This window comes from Nuphar pumila, chromosome 3 (genome assembly GCF_984573655.1).
Source record: "Nuphar pumila chromosome 3, dmNupPumi1.hap1.1, whole genome shotgun sequence".
Taxonomy (NCBI): Eukaryota; Viridiplantae; Streptophyta; class Magnoliopsida; order Nymphaeales; family Nymphaeaceae; genus Nuphar; species Nuphar pumila.
The window spans coordinates 8721088-8745423 of record NC_143251.1 but is presented as its reverse complement, the minus strand read 5'-3'; the positions used below and the strand labels follow the sequence as shown (position 1 = coordinate 8745423).

The following is a 24336-nucleotide window of genomic DNA, read 5'->3' as shown; positions in this document are numbered from 1 at the left end:
GAGGTGAATACTTAGGTGGAGAATTTGATAAATTCTGTGAAGATAATGGTATTATCCATCAAACGTCAGCTCCTAGAACTCCTGAACAGAATGGAGTAGCAGAAAGGAAAAACAGAACACTTGTAGAAATGATGAATGCTATGCTTCTTAATACAGGTTTGCATTCCAACTTATGGGGAGAAGCTATACTTTCTGCTTGTTATATTCTTAATCGAGTTCCTTATTCTAAATCTGATAAATCACCTTATGAATTGTGTTTTGGTAAGAAACCTAATCTTAGTTATTTTCGTGTTTGGGGTTGTTTAGCATATGTTAAAATTCCAGAAAATAAAAGGAAGAAGGTTGGACCTAAAGCATTTAAATGTGCATTTGTTGGGTATGCTGAACATAGTAAAGCATATAGATTTTTGGACATTGTTAATGATGTTATTTTAGAATCTAGAGATGCATCTTTCATAGAACATAAAAATGCATTTGATTCTCTTCTTGATGGCAGCCGGATTATAGTAGATGAACTTCCTGTAAATGACATGATTGAATATTCTAATGAATGTGTTGATGAACCAGAAACTGAAGTTAGACTCAGTAAACGTATTAGAAAACCAACTAATTTTGGTTCTGACTTTTATACATTTCTAATTGAGAATGATCCTGTGTCTTTTCAAGAGGCTATGTCTTCTCAAGATGCTGCCTTTTGGAGAGAAGCTATTAATGATGAAATAGAATCAATTATGTCTAATAATGTTTGGAAATTAGTGGATTTACCTGTTGGTTGCAAAACTATTGGCTGCAAATGGATTTTCAAAAAGAAATTAAAAGCTGATGGTACAATTGATAAATTTAAAGCACGTTTGGTTGCAAAAGGCTTTAAACAAAAAGAAGGTATTGATTATTTTGATACTTTTGCTCCTGTAACCAGAATATCTACTATTAGAATTCTGATTGCCATGGCTGCCATATATAAGCTTCAAATCCATCAAATGGACGTGAAAACGGCCTTTTTGAATGGAGAATTAGATGAAGAGATATATATGGAGCAACCTGAAGGTTTTGTAGTGCTAGGGCAAGAGCGCAAAGTTTGCAAACTTGAGAAATCCTTATATGGATTAAAGCAAGCCCCTAAGCAATGGCATGAAAAATTTGATAGTTCTCTGGTGCATAATGGTTTTAAAATTCATGATGCGGACAAATGTGTCTATAGTAAAGTAGATAGTGACTCAATTATTATTATTTGTTTATATGTTGATGATATGCTTATTTTGGGTAACAATAGTGAATGCATAAATCAAACAAAAAGATTTTTATCTTCCTTGTTTTGTATGAAAGACTTGGGTGTTGCAGATGTTATTTTAGGAATCAAAATAATAAGAAATAAAAATGGCATTATATTATGTCAATCACACTATATTGAGAAAATTCTTACAAAGTATGGATATCTTAATAGTTCACCAGCATGCACCCCATATGATCCAAATATGAAATTGACTCCTAATGATGGTGCTAGTGTTCAACAATTAAAATATGCCAGTGTTGTAGGTAGCCTTATGTATGCAATGAACTGCACAAGGCCTGACATTGCCTATGCAATGAGTAAAGTGTGTAGATACACTAATAATCCTGGTCATCAACACTGGAATGCAGTGAACAGGATTCTTAGATATCTAAAGCATACTTTAGACTATGGAATTCACTATACCGAGTTTCCTGCTGTTATTGAAGGGTATAGTGATGCAAGTTGGAATACTGACTTTGAAGATTCCAAGTCTACGAGTGGTTGGGTTTTTACCCTTGGAGGAGGAGCAATTGCATGGGGGTCTAAGAAACAGACCTGTATAACTCATTCTACAATGGAATCTGAGTTTATTGCTTTGGCATCTGCTTGTAGAGAAGCTGAATGGCTTAAGAATATGCTAGTGGATATTCCACTAGGTGAGAAGCCTATACCTGCTATTTCAATGTTTTGTGATAGCCAATCAGCTATATGTAAAGCAGGTAATATGAAATACAATGGGAAGTCTAGACATATTAGTCTAAGACACAGTTTTATAAGACAAATGATTGATGACAATATTATTTCATTGAAATATGTGAAGTCATGTCAAAATTTGGCAGACCCATTTACGAAAGGCCTTTCGAGAGATGTCATCAATAAAACATCGAGGGGAATGGGAATTAAGCCAATTAAGTCATCACCTAAGGATACCCAACCTAGAGCGTTGGAGATCCCACATGCATAGGTTCAATGGGAAACGAATTGGTGAATGACAGATATTGAGCATATTTATGTAAGCCCATTACTAATGTGTGCTCATGAGCTGTAACTAATATGAGGGTTGAGCTAATAGCTCTTAATGAGTTTGTAGGCCTTAAGGCTAAGGTGTGTGTTACAGTACACCTAGACAAACTCACCTATATGAGTGTAGAAATGTGAGCCGTTTCTTATGAGAATTGGCAATTCTCTAGAGCACTCATGAATCCAGGAAAGCACAAGGCTCTAAATGTGCCAACATGAAATCCACACAATCGAACTTTTGGAAACCGATGTATGATTGAAAACTCCGTTAACAATATAAGGGGCTAAGTTCAAGGTAAGTCCACTTAACACCTTGGTTAATTTAGGTTTTCTTTCATATAGTGGGGGTTCAAGTCATGCAGACACTCTCACTAATGCATAAGTTTCTATGCAAGCCAAATATATTTTAAAACTAGTGGGGGATTGTTAGGAAAGTTTTAAATTATTAATGGTTACTACCAAAAGTGTTTTGGAAAAAGTTTAGTACCATATCTAAGAGAGAAAAGTTTTCCAAGAGGTTTAAATAGAGAGTTTGTAATCTATACTTTACTTTGGTAAGCCTTGAGTATTTAGGTGGATTGCGGACGTTGCTGCGCATCGTGCAGCAATGGACGCGCCGTTCGCGCACACGCGCGCGCGCGCGCGTGCGTGCGCAAGGGCGCTTGAGGCGCAATGTGGCGTTTTGATGGCGCACTTTGCACTTCGCACGCTCGCAGCGGTGCGAGGTGCATATGAGGCGCAAATATCCATTTTGATTTTTCGGTTTTGAGACATCTGGCCGTTTGAAAGGTTTAATAGCATTTATATTGAGTTTAAGGCGCTTTGTGACTGTTGGACGGTTTTGGAGGCCTTTGATTGACAGTCAAAGGTGGGTGACCGTTCAGGTACCTTTTGTCCTATTTTCAAACTGTCAAATTTATGGCCTTTAATCTCATTTATCGCAAAACGTTTTGGCCTCTCTAAAAGTCTATAAATTCTTCTATTTTCGTCTTTTTGAAAATCATCAGAATTTCTGACTCTCCAGTTTTCTCCTTTCTTTCTTCTCGGTTTGGCTTGCAGAGTTCATGTGTGGGAGAGGTCATCTGTTCTTGCGAAGCAGTGACTCTCTTGAGGTTCAAGCCTAGTTGTATCCTGGGAACTCAGTCGTAACAAAACCCTTTTTCGCATCTTCGGAATTTCCGGAGTGGGGCGATTGAAGTTCTAAAGATAGCGATCTTAAGAACGTGCCTCTAGGCTTGAATTCTCTTTTCTGAAATCCTGTTTTCACTAGGTTGGAATAACAGTCTTACAGGGTAGGGGCGACCGTGGTTGGTTTGTCACTTGACGTGAAGACTATGGAGACCTGCCCTGCTGCTACGTCCAAGCTTGCTAGGCGTGCTGTTTTGTGGGTTGGAAGACTTATTTTACCGATGGAGGCTTGCATAGGGCTTTTGACACACACACACATATATATATATATATAAGTCTTTTTATATTTCACACTTTATTATTTGTTTTATATTTTAAAATTATAGTAAACCAAGTTTTCTATATATTTCCTTTAAAAGTTGATTTTATTACAAAAAAAAAATTGATTTGACGACCCAAATCTCGAGAAAAATATTTGTTGACTCAACTTGAGTCAATGGTAACTCAAGTTAAACTGACAGAAATCTTTTTTTTTTCTGAAAGGCAAGCTGGGTTAGGCAGACCTCTACCAGATATCTCTTAAGCCCCATGTGGCAGAGGGATTCGAACCTGGGCCTTTAGCTTAGCGACCCCCGCTAAACACATGGGATACCACCCCTACTCGATGTGCTTTGAGTAGGGGTGCTAAACCAGCCCAATATACCAAACAAGGCTTGTCCAGGTTCAACTAATTTACCAGTGGACTAATTGGGCTCATGACTTGTCTAGTGTTTGTGTTTAGCTAAGCAGAGATCGAGCTCGGCTTTTCTAGGGATGGCAATGGACTGGGATGGGGTTGGGAGACAAGCTTTCCATTCTGGCCCCGTCACTAAAAACTAATTAAATTCTAAATAAAACACGTCTAATTTCTGTCATTTTTATTGAATTGAATGTTGCACTATACACTTCAGCCGACTAGAGTCAATCTAGCCGGTTTGGGAACTATAGCGGAGAATACGCTTTCAAACAGCAAAAACGCAAAAACAAGAATAAATTTAATACTTAAATGTAATTTACAGTGCTGGTTCAAGCACTAACACGCCTATGCTAGGGCTGGAAAACAGGGGAAAATCGCATACAATAGAAAATAAATCACACACATAGGTTTTACACTAAAAGAATAGGATTGAGAGGCTTACCGAAGGCCTATTCCGGCAATCCAAGGAGTGGAATGGTAGAAAAGAGGTGGAATTTCGCCCAGGATGTGGGCCAACGCCCTCAATGGTGTTGTTCATTTCGCCTTTGCTGCAAGATGCTGGAAACCACGGCTGGTGGAGTTCCGATGGTGGTGTGAAGATCCGACGGCAATGGAGGTATAGAGAGTCGGATGGAGGTGGAGCCGGCTGGCTGTGAAGGGGTAGACAACACCCCATACATAGCTGGACCACCACCATTACTGTTGCAACCTGCAAAACACAGCAAGGGATTTAGTTTCAGCAAGGAAGAGAAGAGAAGGAACTTATGAAAACGAAAAAGAATGAAGGAGGAAGAAGATGGCGGCCATGGGCGCTTGGCAAAGCTTGGCAACCCAAAGTGAAGAAGGTGTGGCGGCTTTGAGGATGATGGAGAAGGCTGGAGGAGTGAGAATCGTAGCTGGGTGGCGCATTTCCAAGAGCAAAAGATGAACCCCTTTAGGATGTCTTTTCGTTATTATACCAAAAGAGACTCTTTTCTGGAATTTTCAGAAAAGAGATTAAAATAAACTTTTTATCTGGGCGCCTCTTTTGAGAGGGGGTATTTAGAAAATATTTTGCAAAAATCGTGAATGGGGTAAATGGGTTGGATTGGGGCGTTTTGGCCCAGATGGGCCCATTGGATCCGTTTTGTCCAATTTCGCCCCAAGGTCTGACTCGTTTCACTAAAAATGTGATATCTCTCTCGTTTTAAGTCTGATTCAAACGAAATTCAAAATGTAGCTCAATGACATCTAAATGCATCTAAGTGTGGGTTCTAAACCTATAAATGATGCATTTATATAATAAAAATATATTATATTTATGCATAATTAATGCATCATCATTCAAGTTTTCCTGAGAATCCATTTTCCATTTTAAGTCATTTTTCAATAAGCTTCCTGATTTTCTCAGAATTCTCAAATCCATTTCCTCAGAAAAATAGTCCAAACCTCAAAATTGATTTTCTCAAAGTCCAAGTCTTCCTGAGAATCCATGTTTCATTCAAGAATTCATTTTCCAATGCAAATTTCTGATTTTCAATGAAATTAAAAGATTTTCCCAGGAATTCCATTTTCAAGTATTTTTTCAGTCATTTTCCAAGTACATCTCAATTTTCTTAAGTAAACATCATATTTTTCAAACTGGCATCTTTTCAAAATTCTACAGCACATGCCTGATTCTTTGCGTATTTTAGGAAAATAGAGTATAACTTAGAAAATTGAACTTAGTCAAAGCACACATTTGATCCTTGGTTCGATTATCCCTGGTAAAGGCACCAGGAACAGTTGAACCTCGTACCGACAGGCGGATCTCATTCCACGGATTTTTTCTGCAAATTTTCAAAACAAAGGTGAGTAATTTTCAAAACTTTGGTCGAGTTTGACTCGCAGAATCGTTTTTTCTCTCTCTCGCAGAGAGAGGGAGAAAAATTTTGCGACGATAACAGCAGTCAGAAGAACTTGCGGAGTTTGATCAATCTCTTTAAGAATTACCAGAGTTTGCCTCAGTCCAAAAACAGGATGAACCGTCAGCTTTGGTTCAAGATCCGACTAAAGATATCAACATTGGTTCAGAGGACAACCCTAAAATTTTCAAGATCGGCATCAGTCTGAGTTCAGTAAAAAAAGAGAGACTCACCAATTTTCTCAAACAGCATGAGGAAGTATTCGCATGGACATATGAAGATATGCCAGGCTTGAATCCTAAATTAGTCGAGCACCGCCTCATTTTGAAGCCAGGTGTTAAGTCAATCAAGCAGAAATTGAGAAAAATGGATCCCAGAATAGAGCAACAAGTCAAAGAAGGTCTCGAAGACCTACACAAAGTCGGGTTCATTCGAACTATTGACTACCTTGATTAGTTAGCCAATATAGTCGTTGTTCCAAAGAAAAATAGAAAAGTGAGAATTTGCATAGACTTCAGAAATCTCACCAAAGCAACTCCGAAGGATAATTATCCACTTCCAAACATGATTGACAGCACGGCGGAGCACGCCATGTTCTCATTCATGGATGAATATTCTGGCTACAATCAAATCAAGTTGGCCGCTCGTGACCAATCCAAGACTTCCTTCACTACACCTTGGGGCACTTTCTGCTATACCGTCAAGCTGTTGGGCTTAAGAATGCTGGAGCAACATATCAACGTGCAATGGCCATCATTTTTTATGATCGGATGCGCAAAATCATAGATGCATATATCGACGATATCCTCATAAAATCCAAGGAGGAAGAAGATCACATCGAAGCTCTTGATCAAGTATTTAAACGACTTATTCTTTATAAGTTAAGACTCAACCCTCAAAAGTGCATTTTCGGAGTTGAGTCAGGCAAACTGTTGGGTTTCTGGTCAGCAAAAAGGGGATAGAAGTGGATCCCACTAAGGCAAAGGCCATCATTGACCTGCCACCCTTGACTAATCTCAAAGAATTGCGTAGCTTTCAAGGATGCATGCAATCAATTTAGATATTTATTTCTAATTTGACCATGAGATGTGAGCCTTTCAATCACTTACTCAGAAAAAGAGTGAAGTTTGAATGGGGACCAGAGTGTCAACAATAATTCAATCGTATCAAAAAGTATCTCCTCAACCCTTCTGTTTTGAAGCCACTAGAATTAGAAAAACCTCTTTTACTGTACATCTCAGTTAATCAAGTTGCCTGCGGTAGATTCTTGGCGCAATATGAAGAAAACAGTCTGATCGAATATGCCATCTATTACGTGAGTAAAACTTTCATAGATTATGAGAATAAATACTCTCAAATAGAGAAGACCTGTCTAGCCTTGGTTTGGATGTGTCAGAAGTTGAGGCACTATTTGCTGACATCTGAAGTTAAGATCCTGTCAAAATTAAATCTTCTGAAGTACATCCTCGAGCAACCCTTTCTCAGCGGACGGATCGCCAAATGGCAAGTCTTATTGATGCAGTACAACTTAGAGTATGTCTCTTAATAATCGATCAAAGCCCAAGTTATTGCAGATCAACTGGCTGACTTTCCTTTGACAGAAGAAGTGAAAGTCGAAGATGATTTCCCTGATGAATAAATATGTAATATTCAGCGATCGCCAGTATGGAATTTTATGGTTCCAAAAACATGGCAGGAATAGGCATTGGGATCTTATTAATCACTCATGAGAAAGAGATGATTCCATTTTCCCTCAAGCTCGATTTTCCACGCACCCACAATATGGCTGAATACGAAGCTCTGATACAAGGCCTGAAGATTCTACAAAACTTCATTGTCAAGAGAGTGCACGCCTATGGAGACTCATTGCTCGTCGTCAATCAAGTCCAAGCAGAATGACAAGTAAAATATCTAAAATTGCTTTCTTATCAGAAGATCGTATCTACTCTCGCTAGCCACTTTAAAAAAAAAATTAGCTATTCCATATCAAGAGAGACTCTAATCAGATTGCAGACAACTTAGCCAATCTAGGCTCCATTATGACATTCAAAAAAGGAGAATCATGTTGTTCCTTCGAAGTTGGCAGACTTGATCAACCTGCCTTCCTTCCAATAGAGCAGATAAACCAAGCTGAGCAAAAGAAGAAGCTCTGGTATCATGACATCAAGAATTTCATTGAAACTGGCAAATTTCCTCCAGAACTCTCAAAGAAAGAGCAATGAACAATTCAACATATGTCTGCCTGATATTTTATTCTTGTTGATGTTCTCTATCGTCATGGGTTCAGTTCTGAGTATTTCAGATGTTTGGACGAAGAAGAAGCCAAAGAAGTCATGCGAGAGGCACACGAAGGCATTTGTGGTGGCTACGTTGGCTACCAAACTCTTGTCAAGCAAATCATCCGAGCAAGATACTATTGAAAAACTATGCAGCAAGACGGTTATCGCTTTATAAAGAACTGTGTGCAATGCCAGATTCATGCACCGGCTATCCACGCGCCAACCACATATCTGCAATCAATTGTCTCTCCATGGCCATTTTCCATGTGGGTCTTTAATGTCGTAGGTCTCATCACTCCTTCCACTTCAAACGGTCATAAATATTTTCTTGTCGCAATAGAATACTTTACTAAATGGGTAGAAGTTGTCACTCTACGCGCCGTAGAAGGTCAACATGTGGTCTTATTCATCCACAAGAATATCCTGTGTCGTTTTCGCATACCACACGATATCATGTCGGATAATGGCAGTCATTTCAAGAATAAGAGAATGAGAACATTTTGCTCGAAATTCAAAATCCATCACCATTTCTCCGCTCTCTATTATCCTCAAGGGAATGGTTAGGCAGAAGCCATCAATAAAATTCTGATTCGAATCTTAGAGTGAACGATGAAAATAGGTCGTGACTGGTATGAAAAGATCCATGACGCATTATGGGCATACAGAACCACCATTCAAACTCCAACTGATGCTACTCCGGCAGAACTTGTCTACGGAACAGAAGTAGTACTGCATCTACATGTTCAGAAGCCCGCTTTGAAATTTGCATCACTCTTGGAGTTACCACTTGATCAATACCAACAACAGCGGCTAATACAGCTTGATTTGCTCGATGAGAGAAGGCTAAAAGCAGCGAAACATGCTCAATCCTATCGCCAAAGAATAGCCATACAGTATGTGAAGTCTGTCATCGAAAGAAAATTCAGAGTCAATGATCTAGTGATTCGATCCACAGCTTATCTTAAGCATCGTCCCGGCAGCAAATGGTTGTCAAATTGGTAAGGCCCCTATGTCATTAAAGAAGCATTACCCCGTAATTCATATCGGCTCATCAATGCCGATGGAGTAGAATTATCAGATCCAATAAATGCTTGACATTTGAAAAAATTCTATACTTAAAGCATCTACTCTTTTGTAACTTTCCAACTTTCTTCAATAATAATCAAAATTTTCTTTCCCAGTTATACTGGGGCATTTTTAAAATTGTTGTCTCTATCCCAAAATGTTCTGTTGCAGGCATGATACACGAAACTTCTCATTTTATACACTTGTGCACCCATATGCATCAATTTACATCCATTTACATTCAACTGCATTAATATTAATTTGCCTGGTCAGTCTTAAGATTTCAGCAACTAGTCTAATCACAATTCCTAATTGTTATTCAAAACTGAAAGACAGCCATTAGCACTGAATCAAAATCCAATGCCCATACAGATACATTTTCGAGATCCAGCGCTCGTGCTGGTATAAGCCAGTGTTCGTACTCGTATGTTCCCAAAATCTAACCCCCGTGGTAGGGTTTCGTCAGTCGCATGTTATCATCGCAAAATTTTTCCCCCTCCCTCTGCAAGAGTGAGAAGAACGATTCTGTGAGTCAAACTCGACCAAAGTTTTGAAAATTGGTTTTGAAAATTACTCACCTCCATTTTGAAAATTTGCGAGAAAATTTCGTGGAATGGGATCCGTCTGTCGGTACGAGGTTCAACCGTTCCTGGCGCCTTTACCAGGGGTAATCGAACCAAGGATAAAATGTATGCTTTAACTTGACTCAAATATCTAAATTATACTCTATTTTCCTAAAATGCACAGAGAATCAGGCATGTGCTATGGAATTTTGAAAAGATGCAAGTTTGAGAAATATGATGTTTGCTTTGGAAAATGGAGGAAAATGACTGGAAAAGTGTTTGAAAGGAGAATTCCTGGAAAAATCTTTGAATTTCATTGGAAATTAGAAATTTGCATTGAAATATAGATTCTCAAGAAAACTTGAAATTTAGGAAAATCGATTTTGAGATTTGGATTGCTTTTATGAGGAAATGGATTTGAGAATCTTGAGAAAATCAGGAAATTCATTGGAAAATGACTTTTGAAATGGAAAATGGATTCTCAGAAAAATAGGAAATCTGAGAAAATTGATTTTGAGATTGAAAACTTGGAATTGAGAATGTGCAAATATTGGGAAATCATGATTTGAACTTGGAAAATGTTTTGAAATGACATTTGAAAACTCAGAGTTCTAAGAAAATCAAATCTTGAGAAAGACTTGGAAATTTTTGGGAAAATTGATTTTTCTGAAATGGAATTGGGAAAAGAGTTTGAAAATAATGTAAATTGGATGAATGAATATGAATTTAAAAGATATTTTATTGAGAAATTGGGAAAATCCTTTCGAAATTTTGAGAAATGCAGTGCATTTTTGAAGTTAGCCTAAGAGTGTCGGTTGAATGCGGCTAATACGAAGATCATAAATCTGGGTTTTCTTCGTATTCTGACTATGGACATAAATACGAATCCCACCGAGTTTATAAACTTCATAAGAGCTTGTTCATGTGTCATTCGTGTCAACCATAGTGATTTTAGAAAATATGCATATGCATCATACATCAGATATTTGGAAATTGCAGAAATTTAAAATATATACAATGCAGTCCTATTCTAAGCTGAAAAGTAACTCTTATTCCAAATATTACATTGCTTTTTACATTGAATTAAATAAAGAAAAGAAATAAAATAACTAAATCTTCTTCCTGAATGTTCCTGCAAAACTTAGAAAACAATGTTAGCACAGAATTGTAGGTTTTTTTGAAGTTATTCAAAAATATTAGAAATTATCTGATATTATTCAAACATAAACCCAAATTCATACCCCCTTTGATATAAACATGAGAAATAAGTAATAAAATTTGAAAATAAACTTGGAAATTCGAAATTGGGGTCAAAATGACCAAAATACCCCTGATGACCTTAAAATCAAGGTTTTTTGAAAGAATTTTTGTAAAATTTAGAAATTTGAAAATAAAATAAAATAAATCAAACACAATATAATGAAATATGATGATATGCATAAAAATTTGGAGAATTGAAGTTTGAAATTTTGAAATTGAGGTCAAAATGACCAAAATGCCCATGATAACAAGACTATGGCCTTGAAACCAGGGTTTTCTGAAATAAGTTTTATAAAAATGAGAAATTTAAATGCAAATGACATTGAAATTAACACTAATATGACATGACATGCTTATTTACATGATAAAAACCCTAAAATGGCCAAAATATCACAAAATATCCAATTTGATTTGATTTTCGCCTGATTTTTGCCTCTGAATTTAAAAATAAACTAACATATAAAGAAAATGAACTTAGAATTGAGCCAAATTTGACATGGACACCTATACTAAACATAAAAACATAATGGAGTTCGAAAATCTATTTTTTGTATTTTCTTAATATAGAAAATAGCTAAAAATCCTAAAAAATCAAGATTTTTCCTAAAATGTTGATTCTAAATGGGATTTCGGATATGAAACTTCCATAAAAAAATTTCAAATTTTATAAGGTGATAGAGGACAGTTAGGCAAAGATTTTTGCCTTTTACAGATTCTGGTTTTGACCTATGGTTGGAGCTGAACAACTCTGACAAGTCGGATCAGAATCTGGCGACTCTAGGATTTAGGGTAAACAGACAGGTTTCGGGAAACAATATGGGAAAAATAGCCGAAAGATGATAAAATGGCTGGAATTATTGGAAAATGTCTTTGACAAACATAAGAAGATTTTCTTTTTTTACAGTATTGGTATTCGGGTTACGGTTTGGAAATAAGCACAGTGTTATCATCGACCTAGATCTCTAGAATTTTTAGGCATGAGAATCTGTCAAACATAAAAGATAATTTTGGAAAAAATACTTGAACAATCCCAAAAATTCCCAAATTTTTGAAACTGACATAGGAATGGGTTAGGAATAACTTTTATGTTGAAAGTTTTGACAGTCAACCTATGGATTAAACGGACACAGCAAATTAGGGTCGGTCTATATCCTGATAAAGAAAAAGTGAGATTTTTCCAGGGGTCTAGGAAAATTGTTTTTTGGCAAAACTTAAATCTTGATGGAAAGACCTAAAATTTTAATGGGAAACTGTAGACTCTAAGAGTTGAGACATGAGAGTGACAAAGATGAAGAAGTTATTGAGATCGATAGTAATGATGTTAATAATCTTCTCTTGGTTTGTCGCACTCGCTCATCCAAATGTGAGTCTAAAGGTCATGGTTGGTTGAGGCATAACATTTTTTATACAAATTGCAAGTGTAAGGACCGAATTAGTAGTGTCATGTTTGACAGCGGAGCTTGAGAAAATTTGGTGTCTACGAAATTGGTCCAGAGTTTGAATTTAAAAATTGAAAAACACCCTCGCCCTTACAAAATGTCATGGTTCCGAAAGAAAAGTGAGGTGGACATTACATCATGTTGTCTTGTCAGATTTTCCATGGGACCACATTACCATGATGAAGTTTGGTGTGATCTCCAAATGGATGTGTGTGATACTTTACTGGGTCATCCTTGGCAGTATGATAGGAACACCGTTCATTTGGGGGACAAAAATACATACTCCTTTAAGTTTCAGGGAAGAAGAATTACATTGCTTCCCCTTATAAGGGAATCCGGACTAATGAAATGACCGATCAGGTTAGTTGGTTTGTCACCAAGAGAGTTCCTGCAAGAATGTCATTATGTTTTCGACGTAGCTTTCATCTTTCGTGTCGAGTTGTTAGCCCATACAACTTCTGATATTATACAGTGCAAGCAAGAGATTCATTATCATGTCAAATAGAAACTTCAGGAGAGTTATGTTGTGTACAAGTCTCGCGTCAACGTGGGTCAGCGTCATTTTGTGTTTGAGACCGGTGACTTAGTCATGATTTATTTGCGACGCCAATGATATCCCATTGGGACGTATGGAAAGTTGAGTCCCTGCAAAAATGCCCCTTTCAAAATCCTCAAGAGGCCAAGTAACAATGCATACTTGCTTTGTTTGAAGAAGGGCACATATTTCCGGCCTTCAATGTGTCAGTTCTTTTTTGTTTTCCATGACACCACTGATTCATCAAAGTCGAATCCTTTCCAACTAGAGGAGGATGACTGTGACTCAAGCTGGTCTGTGATAACTGTGACTCAAGCTGGGATCCGAATCTGACCCACATTGACCTAGTAGGCTTGAATCACAAAGTAGCCTCTCGTACCAGCCAAAGGCCTAGCCAATATGGCAATGTTGTTCGTAGGTCTACTTGTATGACCAAAGGGCAATGGAAGCGCGCATACTGCTCTTTGCCAACCCAGCTCTGATCTGAACCATGATATGGTTCAAACGGATCCTCCAGATCCTTCTATTAGGCATGTTATCAAACTCTGATCCATGATCCATCATGAGGGCACACCCCCTCTATAAATAAATTAGGGAAGAAGAGAATAAATTGAGAAAAAAGCTATTGATACTTTATTTTTCTTTGCTTTCCCTTTTCTATTTAATTTAGTTATTTATTTCGGTTCTTATTTCCCGTAATTAATTAGCGTAGGAGCGAACCTCCTGTTCACTGCATCAGAAACCGACACAAATTTTGACAGCCCAACCAGCAATGTTATTCCTTTTACTTTATTTCCTTATTTATATTTTGTAGTGTAGTTTTTGCTCAAGTTGATAGCAATTCCTTCGAACCAGGCACCATAGCAAATGATGAAATATACAAAAATATAAAGAAACTGAATGAAATGAAATGTTGCTGGTCCTCTATTTTTTATTCTGATCCATTTATTGCGCGCACCTGTTTGTCCTTTTCATATCTCGCTAATCAGTTGTGTTTTTTTAAGGTTAAGTGATAACAAGATTCCTTTTTCACAATAGCCATACATGTTTTGATTTAAGAGCTTATTGTTCTTTTTTCAGTTTGGTTCCACTCATCCCTTATGTCAACCCCCGTTTTCATACCCCTCTTAAATCTTATGATTAATGTTGTTTTGATCAAATGTGACCTTATTGATCGATTTAATAAGAATCAACCTTTGGATCGTTTTTTTTTTTGATGAAAAATATGATTTTTTAAATCACAAAATTTTGTGTTTCATCAACTATTGATTTTTAACTCACCAAATAATCCTGCACACAAGTTGAATTTTGGTGATTTAAATGTTGATCTTAACTAATGAATTACATAGATCACATCTATATGGAGTCTGATTTGTTCAAAACAACTTGCATCAATGAAACCTCAAGGAGAGGTATGAAGATAGGGACTTTGGGGATTATTGGAACAGATTGTTTCTTTTTTTGGTTTATTTTGTTCCACGTGGAAACCAACACATATTGGATCGGGAGACCTTCTGCACTGAGAAGCCTGCTGAGCTATGGTCGCTATGCCTAACAAACCCTGAGACCACACCCTTGGTCTACCAAGAAACCTGCTGTTTCGGCCTTGCGGCATGCACACATCAAGTATTGAACTCTCGATCATTCAACTTGAATGTCTTAAACCTACCCACCTAGCCATGTGCATGGAGCCCTTGCTAGCTAAAAGGTTGCAGTTCTTTTCCTACTAGCACTAGTCTTTCAGACTGGAGGATAGGGGGCAGGGAGGTGGTAATAAAATTATTTTCATTAGTTTCCACTGTTGCACCATGGAAAGTCCTTGTGAGATTTTATGAAGGTCAAACTCATAGCAATGGGTTGTAAATTAGCAATTAATTACCTCAACACTACTATGCTGAGACTTCTTAGTCTTGTTGATTAGCCATCTTGTCAATCACATTTTGATCATCATCCTTGATTATCACCTTCATCTTAGATATTCCCCTTGTTCAAACTGTACAAGAAAAGAAAAAAAAACATTGAAAATTGAAAGAGTGTGCAGATTAACATCTTAAGAGAGTGAGATCACTTGGAGATTCAGAGTAGTCTGTGTGCCAGCTTTGTCTTCCTAAAGTGAACTCTAAGTTTGGCAGCTTGGAAAGCAACTGAGAAGAAACGATGTGAGAAGACACGCTCATGTTCCATGTCTCCTCCCCTTGAGAAACATGGAGCTCTTCCACGCAATGGTCTGACTGTTATAAGAGAGAGAGAGAGAGAGGAAAATTCAAAACTATGAGCACAGATGAATGTGAACTAAGAATTTGTTTTTATACCCAGAACATGATTGAGTTCCTAATTGAAATCATAGAGCTAAAGAGAAGTCAATACAAAACTATCAACAAATAGCAATTTATAAGTCCATCAGTGTTCCTGCCTTGCCTATGGTTAAGCAGCCAAGAATTTGAACCAAGCCGCCAATCTTTAAACATTGAAATGGACTAGCTCCTCCATCATAAATGGGGCTGCGAAACAAGACGAGCAGCTTGTCGTGGCTCATGGTTGTTAAAACTCATAAAGTAGGCTCGGCAAGCTGAACGAAAACAAGAAGTGTTCGGCTTGTACTGGCTCGATAAGTAATAATAGTTATATTTTCCATTTTTTTTATATCATGTAACACTCTACAGTAAATAATTGAAGTGTTTGGCTAGAAAGCAATAGGTTAAGAGTTCAAATCCCATTCCTTCTCCTTTTGAAACAGTGCACTTTTCCTGTAAACTCGAGGTTGGCTCAACAGTCAACAGGTCTGAAGTTCTATTAGTTTCAGCTTTGAAACAGTATATATATATATAAATATATATATATATATATATATATATATATATATATATATATATGGGCCAAAATGGAAATTTGTACGGAGGTGTTGGCTCGTGTATGTGGAGATCTGTGTGGTTGGAGAGAAACAATAGGGTGTTTAAATGGTCTTTGAGAGCAATTCAGACCATGCATCTGAGAATTAAACGGGACCTGCGAGAGTGTTTCTTGCTGAAATGGCCTAGCCAAGATTTGCGATGTATCGGTGTCCAGCGTATTGGCACCACTGCTAGAAGGTTTTTAGGCCACCTTCAAGCTGTTTTTGTTTCTTTCTTTTTTTCCCTCTGCTACCTTTGGTATTGTGACCATGGGTGACTCCTCATCACCTGGTCTTCTTATAATTTCTGATTAATATATATTTCTTTTCCTTCAATCTATATATATTGTAAATGAGTCAGCTCGTTTAGCTCGAGCTCGCTGAACTCGACTCTTCCCAAAAAAAGAGCCAATTTTGAACACCTCAAGTTCGGTTCATTAGGCTAGGTTATATCATATATATTCATAAACCTGAATGTCAAGTTTTAGAATTACTAGCTTATCAAAAACAAAAGGAATTGAATACACTAGAATTGGGGATAACTAGCGGAAAAACCGCAGTCATGTTACCAGGATAGCTCATTAAAATATTTTGTTGTGAATATCGCACGGAAGCATTCATGGTGGAAAATTTCAAACTAAAAGATTATCGAAACCAACATGTCAGAAAAATAAAAGAAAAGCAAGAACTTAGTGCAATATTTTACCTTGAAATATCGGTTCTTGGAACTTCCTAAACTTGAACGTATTGGAGCATCTTCAGGCACCACTAGACTCCAAGCATTGCCCTCCATTGATGAACAAACTCCTCTGATTGCATGCACAACTAACACTGATCAGTGAAACCCTTTAATTTTTGCACTTATTTATGGCATCTGTGACAAGTCACAAAAGAACAAAGAGAGGAGAGGAGAGGAAACAGTCAAGGCAAAAAAACCAAACAATAAGCACATTCAGATAATATTACGTATGTGGAACACCTTGGAGGATGAGCACCCAATCCACGTTCTTTTCCTCAAATGGAACACACCATTATTTTAACTGAAAACACGTCACATGGATACTCCAATATACCCTCGTGCCGTGTCCCTCTGTATCCTATTTTTAATAGAAAATCACCCAAAAACAGCGTGTACTGTGTCCTTTTAGCCGTGTCCTTGTGACATAAAACCCTTTAGAGGTATATATGCTTGCGCACAAAACTTGCATATGCTCTGTTTCCTGTTTTCATATCTGATCTAATCTTATTAATAACATTGAGATCTATGTGTTGAAGGCATCAAAACTCTTGGGTGATGAAGTTACATAGACCACACTATTCATTTAAAGATGCCTTCGTGCATTGAAAAAATGTATGCAGCAAGCCACCACTGATAGATTTTTTATGGATCTCTCTCTCTCTCTCTCTCTCTCTCTCTCTCTCTCTCTCTCTCTCTCTCTCTCTCTCTCTCTCCTGCGTGAGCCCGTTTTATCTGTCTGATGTTCTTTTTCTCTTCTGCTTTCTTTATTTGTTTTGGCTTTTGCTCTTGTTCAGTTCATGGGTTCAACATTTTGTTGATCTTCATGAGTGGTAATGTTGAATCTCTCTCTCTCTCTCTCTCTCTCTCTCTCTCTCTCTCTCTCTCTCTCTCTCTCTCTCTCTCTCTCTCTCTCTCTCTCTCTCTCTTTGTGTGTGTGTGTGTGTGTGTGTGAAATGGGTTCAAGTTCATTAACATCATCTGGGTAGCATTCAACATGCATAACTAAATCTAAAGCAATATAGAAGTGTGCCGGTGTGTGCATTCCCGAGAGAGAGAGGCACCTTGAATCGATGGGTGGTGGTGGTGGTGGTGGTGGAAGTGAGTTATGAGGGTCAGATTGGTTCACAAAGGAGGCTGATAGGAATGTCTCAGACGATGGCCGGCTCTCAACATCTGAGAGTGCCACTCCTCCTGCCCTCCCATTGAACTCCATCTCTGCCTGTCCATTCCCTGTGGTTTTTAACAATAAAAAACACCAACATTTGTCATTCCTTTATGAGACACCAATCAAGAAAAAATATATCCACTAAATCTAAAATCACCAGTACACTCTGTGTTCCAGGCAGCAACAGTTGATTGATATGAGAGAAAACCATAATCCTACACAAGAATATACTGAAATGAATCGAGGATACCTGCCCCTCTGCCAGTACTCTTCACTGTTCGGTACATCTACACGTAACAACGCAACCAATAAAGAACAAAACAATAGAAAAATAATTATATGTAACAAAGATTAGCACCTAGCTGAGCTCATGGTGACATTTCCCCTACATATGGAACCATGGTCATGGCCTTTATTGGTCGAACCAACCTTCTAAGACTTGACTCAGCTTAGGATACAGCACTAATCTATCACAATGAGCCCCCAAGCTCTGTGCTCGGCATGGCTTGCATGCACTTGACTCCCGCTAGGTCTAAGCCGAGCCCACTTCTGAGCTTCGAGATTAATTAGGTCAATGGATGATTTCTTTAAGCCGGGACGTGATGCTTAACAGGATGATTAGATTGTTTTGACCCCACAAAACTGGCCGAGTCGGGCCAGCCTAACCAGAAGCAACTCTAATCTCAATACCTGTAGGTGACTCTTCACATGAGCCAAGGTGAGATCCTTCATATTCATGAGCTCCAACACAGATTTTGGTGTAGCCCCTGAAATTTGTTTCATTCAACAAATAATGATTATTAATAATAATAATCACCAACATATTAACTAAAAATTAATTAAAAAATCTGGTAGAGTTGAATAAAGAACATTCATATTTTTCTTCGGTTTCTTTGAATTGGGACATACTTTCATGGCCACCCAGAAGCTCCACAGCACGGATGAAGTGTGAGTGAAGGCTCGTAGTCCATCTCATCCTGGGCGCTCTCACGCTCCTCTTGCCACACGATCGGAGCCCTGAGCTGCTCTTGAAATCTCGGCCGCAGGTGTGAAAGTGGTGCCGGTCGAGTGGCGCCCTATCGTCCGAGCCCTGAACGAACCCCAGCCTCAGTGTGGGCTCGTGCCAGCCGGCCTGGCTCGGGTGCACCAACCCCAACATGGGCGAATAGCACGCCTGCTCCTGGTTCGTCTCGCTCCCACTGCTGCCGGAATCAGTGGCCGAAGGCGGTGCACTCTGGTCTGAGCTTATCGGTGGGCTTATCCCTAGGGACAAGTCGGGGAAGACAACACTGTTCATCCTCTCGAGAAGGAAGAGAGAGAGAGAGAGAGAGAGAGAGAAATATAGGGATGCGGTGGTGATTAGTTCATGATGGCAATGGGTGAGTTACATGATTCGCTTGGATTTTCAGGGTATCGGGTATATAGGGGCCCTAGAGACGGAAAGTTGCTCAATGATAAAGCGGAGTTCATAAATGTCTGCTTACAGGCCAGAGAGAGAGAGATGTCACAGTGTATTCAATTGAGAAGAGAGAAAAGGGTCGCCCTTCGTACTTTTAGCTTATACCTTCACCCATGCTTCCGGTTTGAGAAGAGTCCGGATCGGGTGCAATCACATGGATTTGTGCATTAAGCACCTGATTGCCGTCCATCAATTCTTGGGCCCACAACTGACGGGCCTGTCCCCAAGATGGAGGGTGATCAGGTGCTTAGTGCACAAAAAGAGTCTTATTATTTTAGATTTGTTAACTTTTAGCCTTCTGCTGCTTTGATTTCTAATTTCTGTTTTGAAATATTCCCTGAATTTTTTTTTTTGGGAAAACTAGCATGGGAAGTGTCTTCCTTTTCACATGCCCGTTTTGTCTGACCGTACTTACGAAATTAGAATTGTGCTCATTCTTCATAACTATTTACTCCACCCCATGTTTCTTTGAGTCACCAATTCACGCCTCACGATGTCATCACAGGCACAGCGTTTGCAGACAGACTCCACTGTTTGGAAAATGTGCTTACGTAGGCCTGACCAAGTCTTTGCATGGTTTAAGGGTGAGGCAAAGTGGGCCGTGACAGACACAACAAAGTCCATGGTGTGGTGTGAGGGATGACATGATGGCTCGCCATTCACGCAAAACGATGGGACATGAAAAGAAATGATCACTCAAAGTCCTTGTGAGAGGTGACATGATTGAACAAGTGCCATTGATGTGATGATGATAACCATGGCCATGACGTCGAAGATGGCAACGATAAGGATGCGGTAGCACTGCCAACCAAACCGAAATACTTTGAAGTCATTAGTATAAAGTTCAAGGACAATTTCGTCAACTTCTTTTTTAAAGTAATCAAATGGGGAGGAAAAAAGAAAAACTGTCCACGTAAAATTGTGTAGACTGGGAGTTCAGTTATCCACGTCTCCGTGGGTCCGGACCAATCGGTACCCACTAATTCGTCCGGACGCTTCTCTGACGAGGCGGGGCCCTCTTCTCAACGTGGGTCCCACCATGCACGCCAAGTGCTCGTCCACACTGCCCAGATACCCTAGCGTTTGTATTTTCTTCCCTTTTCCTTTTCTTTTGTTTTTCTTTCTCTCATCCTCATTCTTCCCTGTTCGATTCTTGGGCCATGTTTGGAAGTGGAAAAAGGAATAAAAAAAAAATCTTTATATGATACTTCCGAACGAAAGAAAAATTCTCTCGCTAAAATGTTTTTTTTTTTTTTTTAAGAATCTCTGGCGAAAATATTGAGACCCGTTTGATGTGCGGGAAAATGGAAAACGACCCGCTTTCGTACAATAAATGGATCGTTTCCGGTTTTCCTACGGTAGGTGAAACGAATGTCCTTGCAGGAAAAAGAAACGGAAGGCCCCAAGTGGGGCCTACATTTTCTCCCGCCTTGCAGAATTTTCACGCGAAAACCTTTTCGCAGGAACGTTCTTGGGGAAGCGTTTTTTCGCAGATAAGATATTCCTCTAGGGCCTGCTTCGCTTACACGTGGGGCCAGTGCTTTGCTCCACGAGGCCCTGCAGCTTGGCTGGGACCCACTTGTGTCCTTACCCTTAATTTGAAGTTTTAGGGATTGGATCTGAGGATTCGATTTGTTAATTTCCATCGAGGGAGCAGGTCAGCGCCTGATGCGGAAACCAGATTCCCTAGGGAAGGACAATTCTGTAATTTTCTGATCCCTTCCCTTCCCTCCCTCGTGCGAGGCCGCTCGCTTGTGCTGTGTACACACGTGACATAGATCACACCTGGGTCCTATAAGGTTTACATACACCAGACTCGGTCCATACCCGGTACAATAATGGTTTTATACTCTTCACATTGGAAAATTGCAGATCCTAATTGGAACTCAGGTCAGATGCAGATCTGACATGAAATTTTATAAACCATATCCAGCTCTGTTTACAAATACACCTTACCGATCAGAACCGAATTCTTAATCGCACCTCTTTCTTTTAATACCAAACCAGATTCTTATCCGATCCGGCACGAGTTAGGGTCGGGTCACAGACCTTTTGTCACATCCGCCAATTGGGTCGATTCTGGCCTGTATCAGATTCAGTTACGTACTTTTTGAAAAATATTCATGAAATGAAGGAAATGGATCGATACAAAATCTTCCCGATTCCACTCGGGCAGGTTTCATCTCAAAGAGAGTGGACAAATTTGTTGAACTCAACGCTTGGACACTTGCACTGTAAGGGGTATGGATCAAATGTCGTATTTCAAGAAAGCAGATAGAAGATTAACCTAAAGTGTCAACTGTTTGTTAAGAAGAAATTTTCAGACATATACTAACTTTAACGAAGTGTTACTCGTATTACGAAAGTTGGTGCATAATTATTTCACCAAAACGGGTCCAAGTTAAGCCCATTATTGAAGGCAAACAAGGTAGACTTTTTCCCAACACCTCTATTGCTTTTACCTCCATAAATAGCAGAGCTTAGGTCATACACTCACTCGTACCAATGCCATAAACTGTAAATGAAGTACGTTTATGTTTCTCCAAGGTTATAAAACTTTTCCTTAACACAAAGGATGCCCTACCCCACCCTACCCTCATTGTGATCTTTTAAGGGGAGCCCTTAAATTTAAGGGTCACTCAAATTACTAACAATCCAAGGAACATGCTTTTAAACTATCCAGGTGGGCACCATTAATTGGGTTTCATTTCCAATACCTCCTTTTGTACCTTTGATCATACCTTGGTTAATACATAATGTGCCTACTGCAGGTATACTTTCAGTCCTTTCTCGTCTTTTGAAACAACTTGGCAGGAGCCTTTACTGTTTGGGGTGGCAGTGTCACCTTTCCATTTCCCAAGCAATCACATGGACTAGGAACATTTGGAGTCTCTCCTCTGAACTTGGTGTTTAATGGTAATCTCTTACAGTCCAACTTTGACTACTTTCACTCTCCACGGTTAAGACAGGCAGTGTTACCATATACTTACAAGCCTATGATGTCAACATCCCATTTCAAATTCATGTTTGCTACTGTGGGGGAGAAAATGGATCTTTCCATGCATTGAAGTTTGAACAAGAAGGGTGTTGAATGGGGTATTGATAATAGACTAATAGTTGTGGTTCTATGAATGTGAGCAATTTGATGTGGACAAGGGAATGTGATGAGTAAATGGAGGAGGAGGAAAGAGGAAATGAGGGACCCTCCTTTGAAACTTCAGTCTGCTGCTGGAAGTGAGGGGGGCCTACCAATGGATGAAAGTCATTGGGGTTTTTAATGTTGGTTGTTGCCCAGTGGGAAAGAGAAAAAAAAAGAAATGGGATACCATAGGGCCAAGGTGAAGTGAAATTAGGCATTCATAAGCTATCTTGATAAAAATAATAAGAGGGTCATGTGAAATCTATCAGTTGCCTACATGATGATGAGATTAAAAAAAAACTCATAAAATCATTGTTGTCAAAATGGTTTTTTTTTTAACCAAATTGATTGTCCAAAAACCTGAATCAGTCGGAATCATGTCGAATCAAATTGGGTTTTCGATCTATTTAAAAAAAAAACAAAAAAATATCGATTTTTTTTTATATATATTGGCATATTCGAGCTGATCTTCTGAATCGTGTCTGAATCAGCCGTTTTTTTTATTTATTAACACAGAGAAACCGACCCGGGATAATTAAGGAGCTGAGTACTTTTGGATCTTGAACCATTTACTCTTCAAGATAGTACTTCAATGCAAATACCCAGCTGATCCGAGCATCACTTCGGCAAGGGTTCCTCATCATAAAAAAAAAACGACGTGGTAAATTTTTGCTTACTATATTGTAAATCATTGGTCAACTAAGGGTGCACTTGATTTCCTCAGCTACAAGATTCGAGCATCTCATCGGTGCAATGTGATTGTACACTTTTAGTGTGCCGCTGCACCTGATCACCCTCCATCTTGGGGATAGGGCCTGTAAGTTGTGGGGCCCAAAAAAATGATGGAGGGGCTGATCAGGTGCAGCGGCACACTAAAAGTGTGCAATCACATTACACCTGATCCGCCCTTTCTCTAGCCCGTCCCTCGGCCATCGGGCTAGAGTTTCACAGATTTGGCGGGTCAGATTAAGGCATGGGGTCCACACTTGATTTGCACCTTAAGAGGACGTGAATGATTTTAATCATATTTAATGAGTGTTAAGACAAGGAAAATTGATCACTAAGCCTAGGTTTGAGCATAAAAAATATGCTCTCTGTGATCCTTGATTCTATGGAGTTGTGAGCATTTTCTATCAAATTCACCTAATTGCAATAAAAAATTTCCGGTTTGCACATCCGTGTGGCACAGATCCGGAACCAACCAAGATCAATACCAAATCGGCCTCACCCTATAGTGGTAAACCTCAAGAGCAAACAGGTTCCACAGTACTGCTCTATACTTGTCACAAGTTTGATCTCAAGGGGAATCGAACTCACAAAGTGTGGGGGCCTTCAAACATTCAAGGAGGATCAGGTGCAATGCGATTGCACACTCTTCATCTTTGGAATACAGCCTGTCAGCTGTGGGGGCGCAAGCAATGATCGGAGGGTGATTGGGTGCAGCAAGCACACTAAAAGTATGCAATGAACATCCCAACGCTACTGCTCCATACTTGTCACAAGTAATTTGATCTAAAGGAGAATCCAACTCACGAAGCGTGGGGCCTTCAAACATTCATGGAGGATCAGGAGCAATGTGATTGCTCACCTTCCATCTTTGAAATACAGCCTGTCAGCTGTGGGGTGCAAGCAATGATGGAGGGTGATTAGGTGCACCAACACATTAAAGGTATACAATTAACATCCCAACGGACACATAATTCACAAAGCCAAGGGTGGTGTAAAAATGATCTAAAACATCGTGTTGGATAGGGGTGGCAATA

General features: G+C 39.1%; 1 protein-coding gene across 1 annotated transcript; it reads right to left on the bottom strand.

The window, feature by feature from the left end:
* Positions 1-15133: 15133 nt before the first annotated feature.
* On the bottom strand, positions 15134-19401 carry LOC149841861 (putative transcription factor KAN4). Its single transcript, XM_090001197.1, has 6 exons — positions 18885-19401; positions 18666-18742; positions 18226-18262; positions 17872-18040; positions 16778-16880; positions 15134-15412 (listed from the first exon to the last, which is right to left on the bottom strand). The coding sequence occupies exons 1-6, from the start codon at positions 19270-19272 to the stop codon at positions 15224-15226; spliced, it is 963 nt and encodes a 320-aa protein (XP_089857323.1). The 5' UTR covers positions 19273-19401; the 3' UTR covers positions 15134-15223.
* Between the last annotated feature and the right edge of the window lie 4935 nt (positions 19402-24336).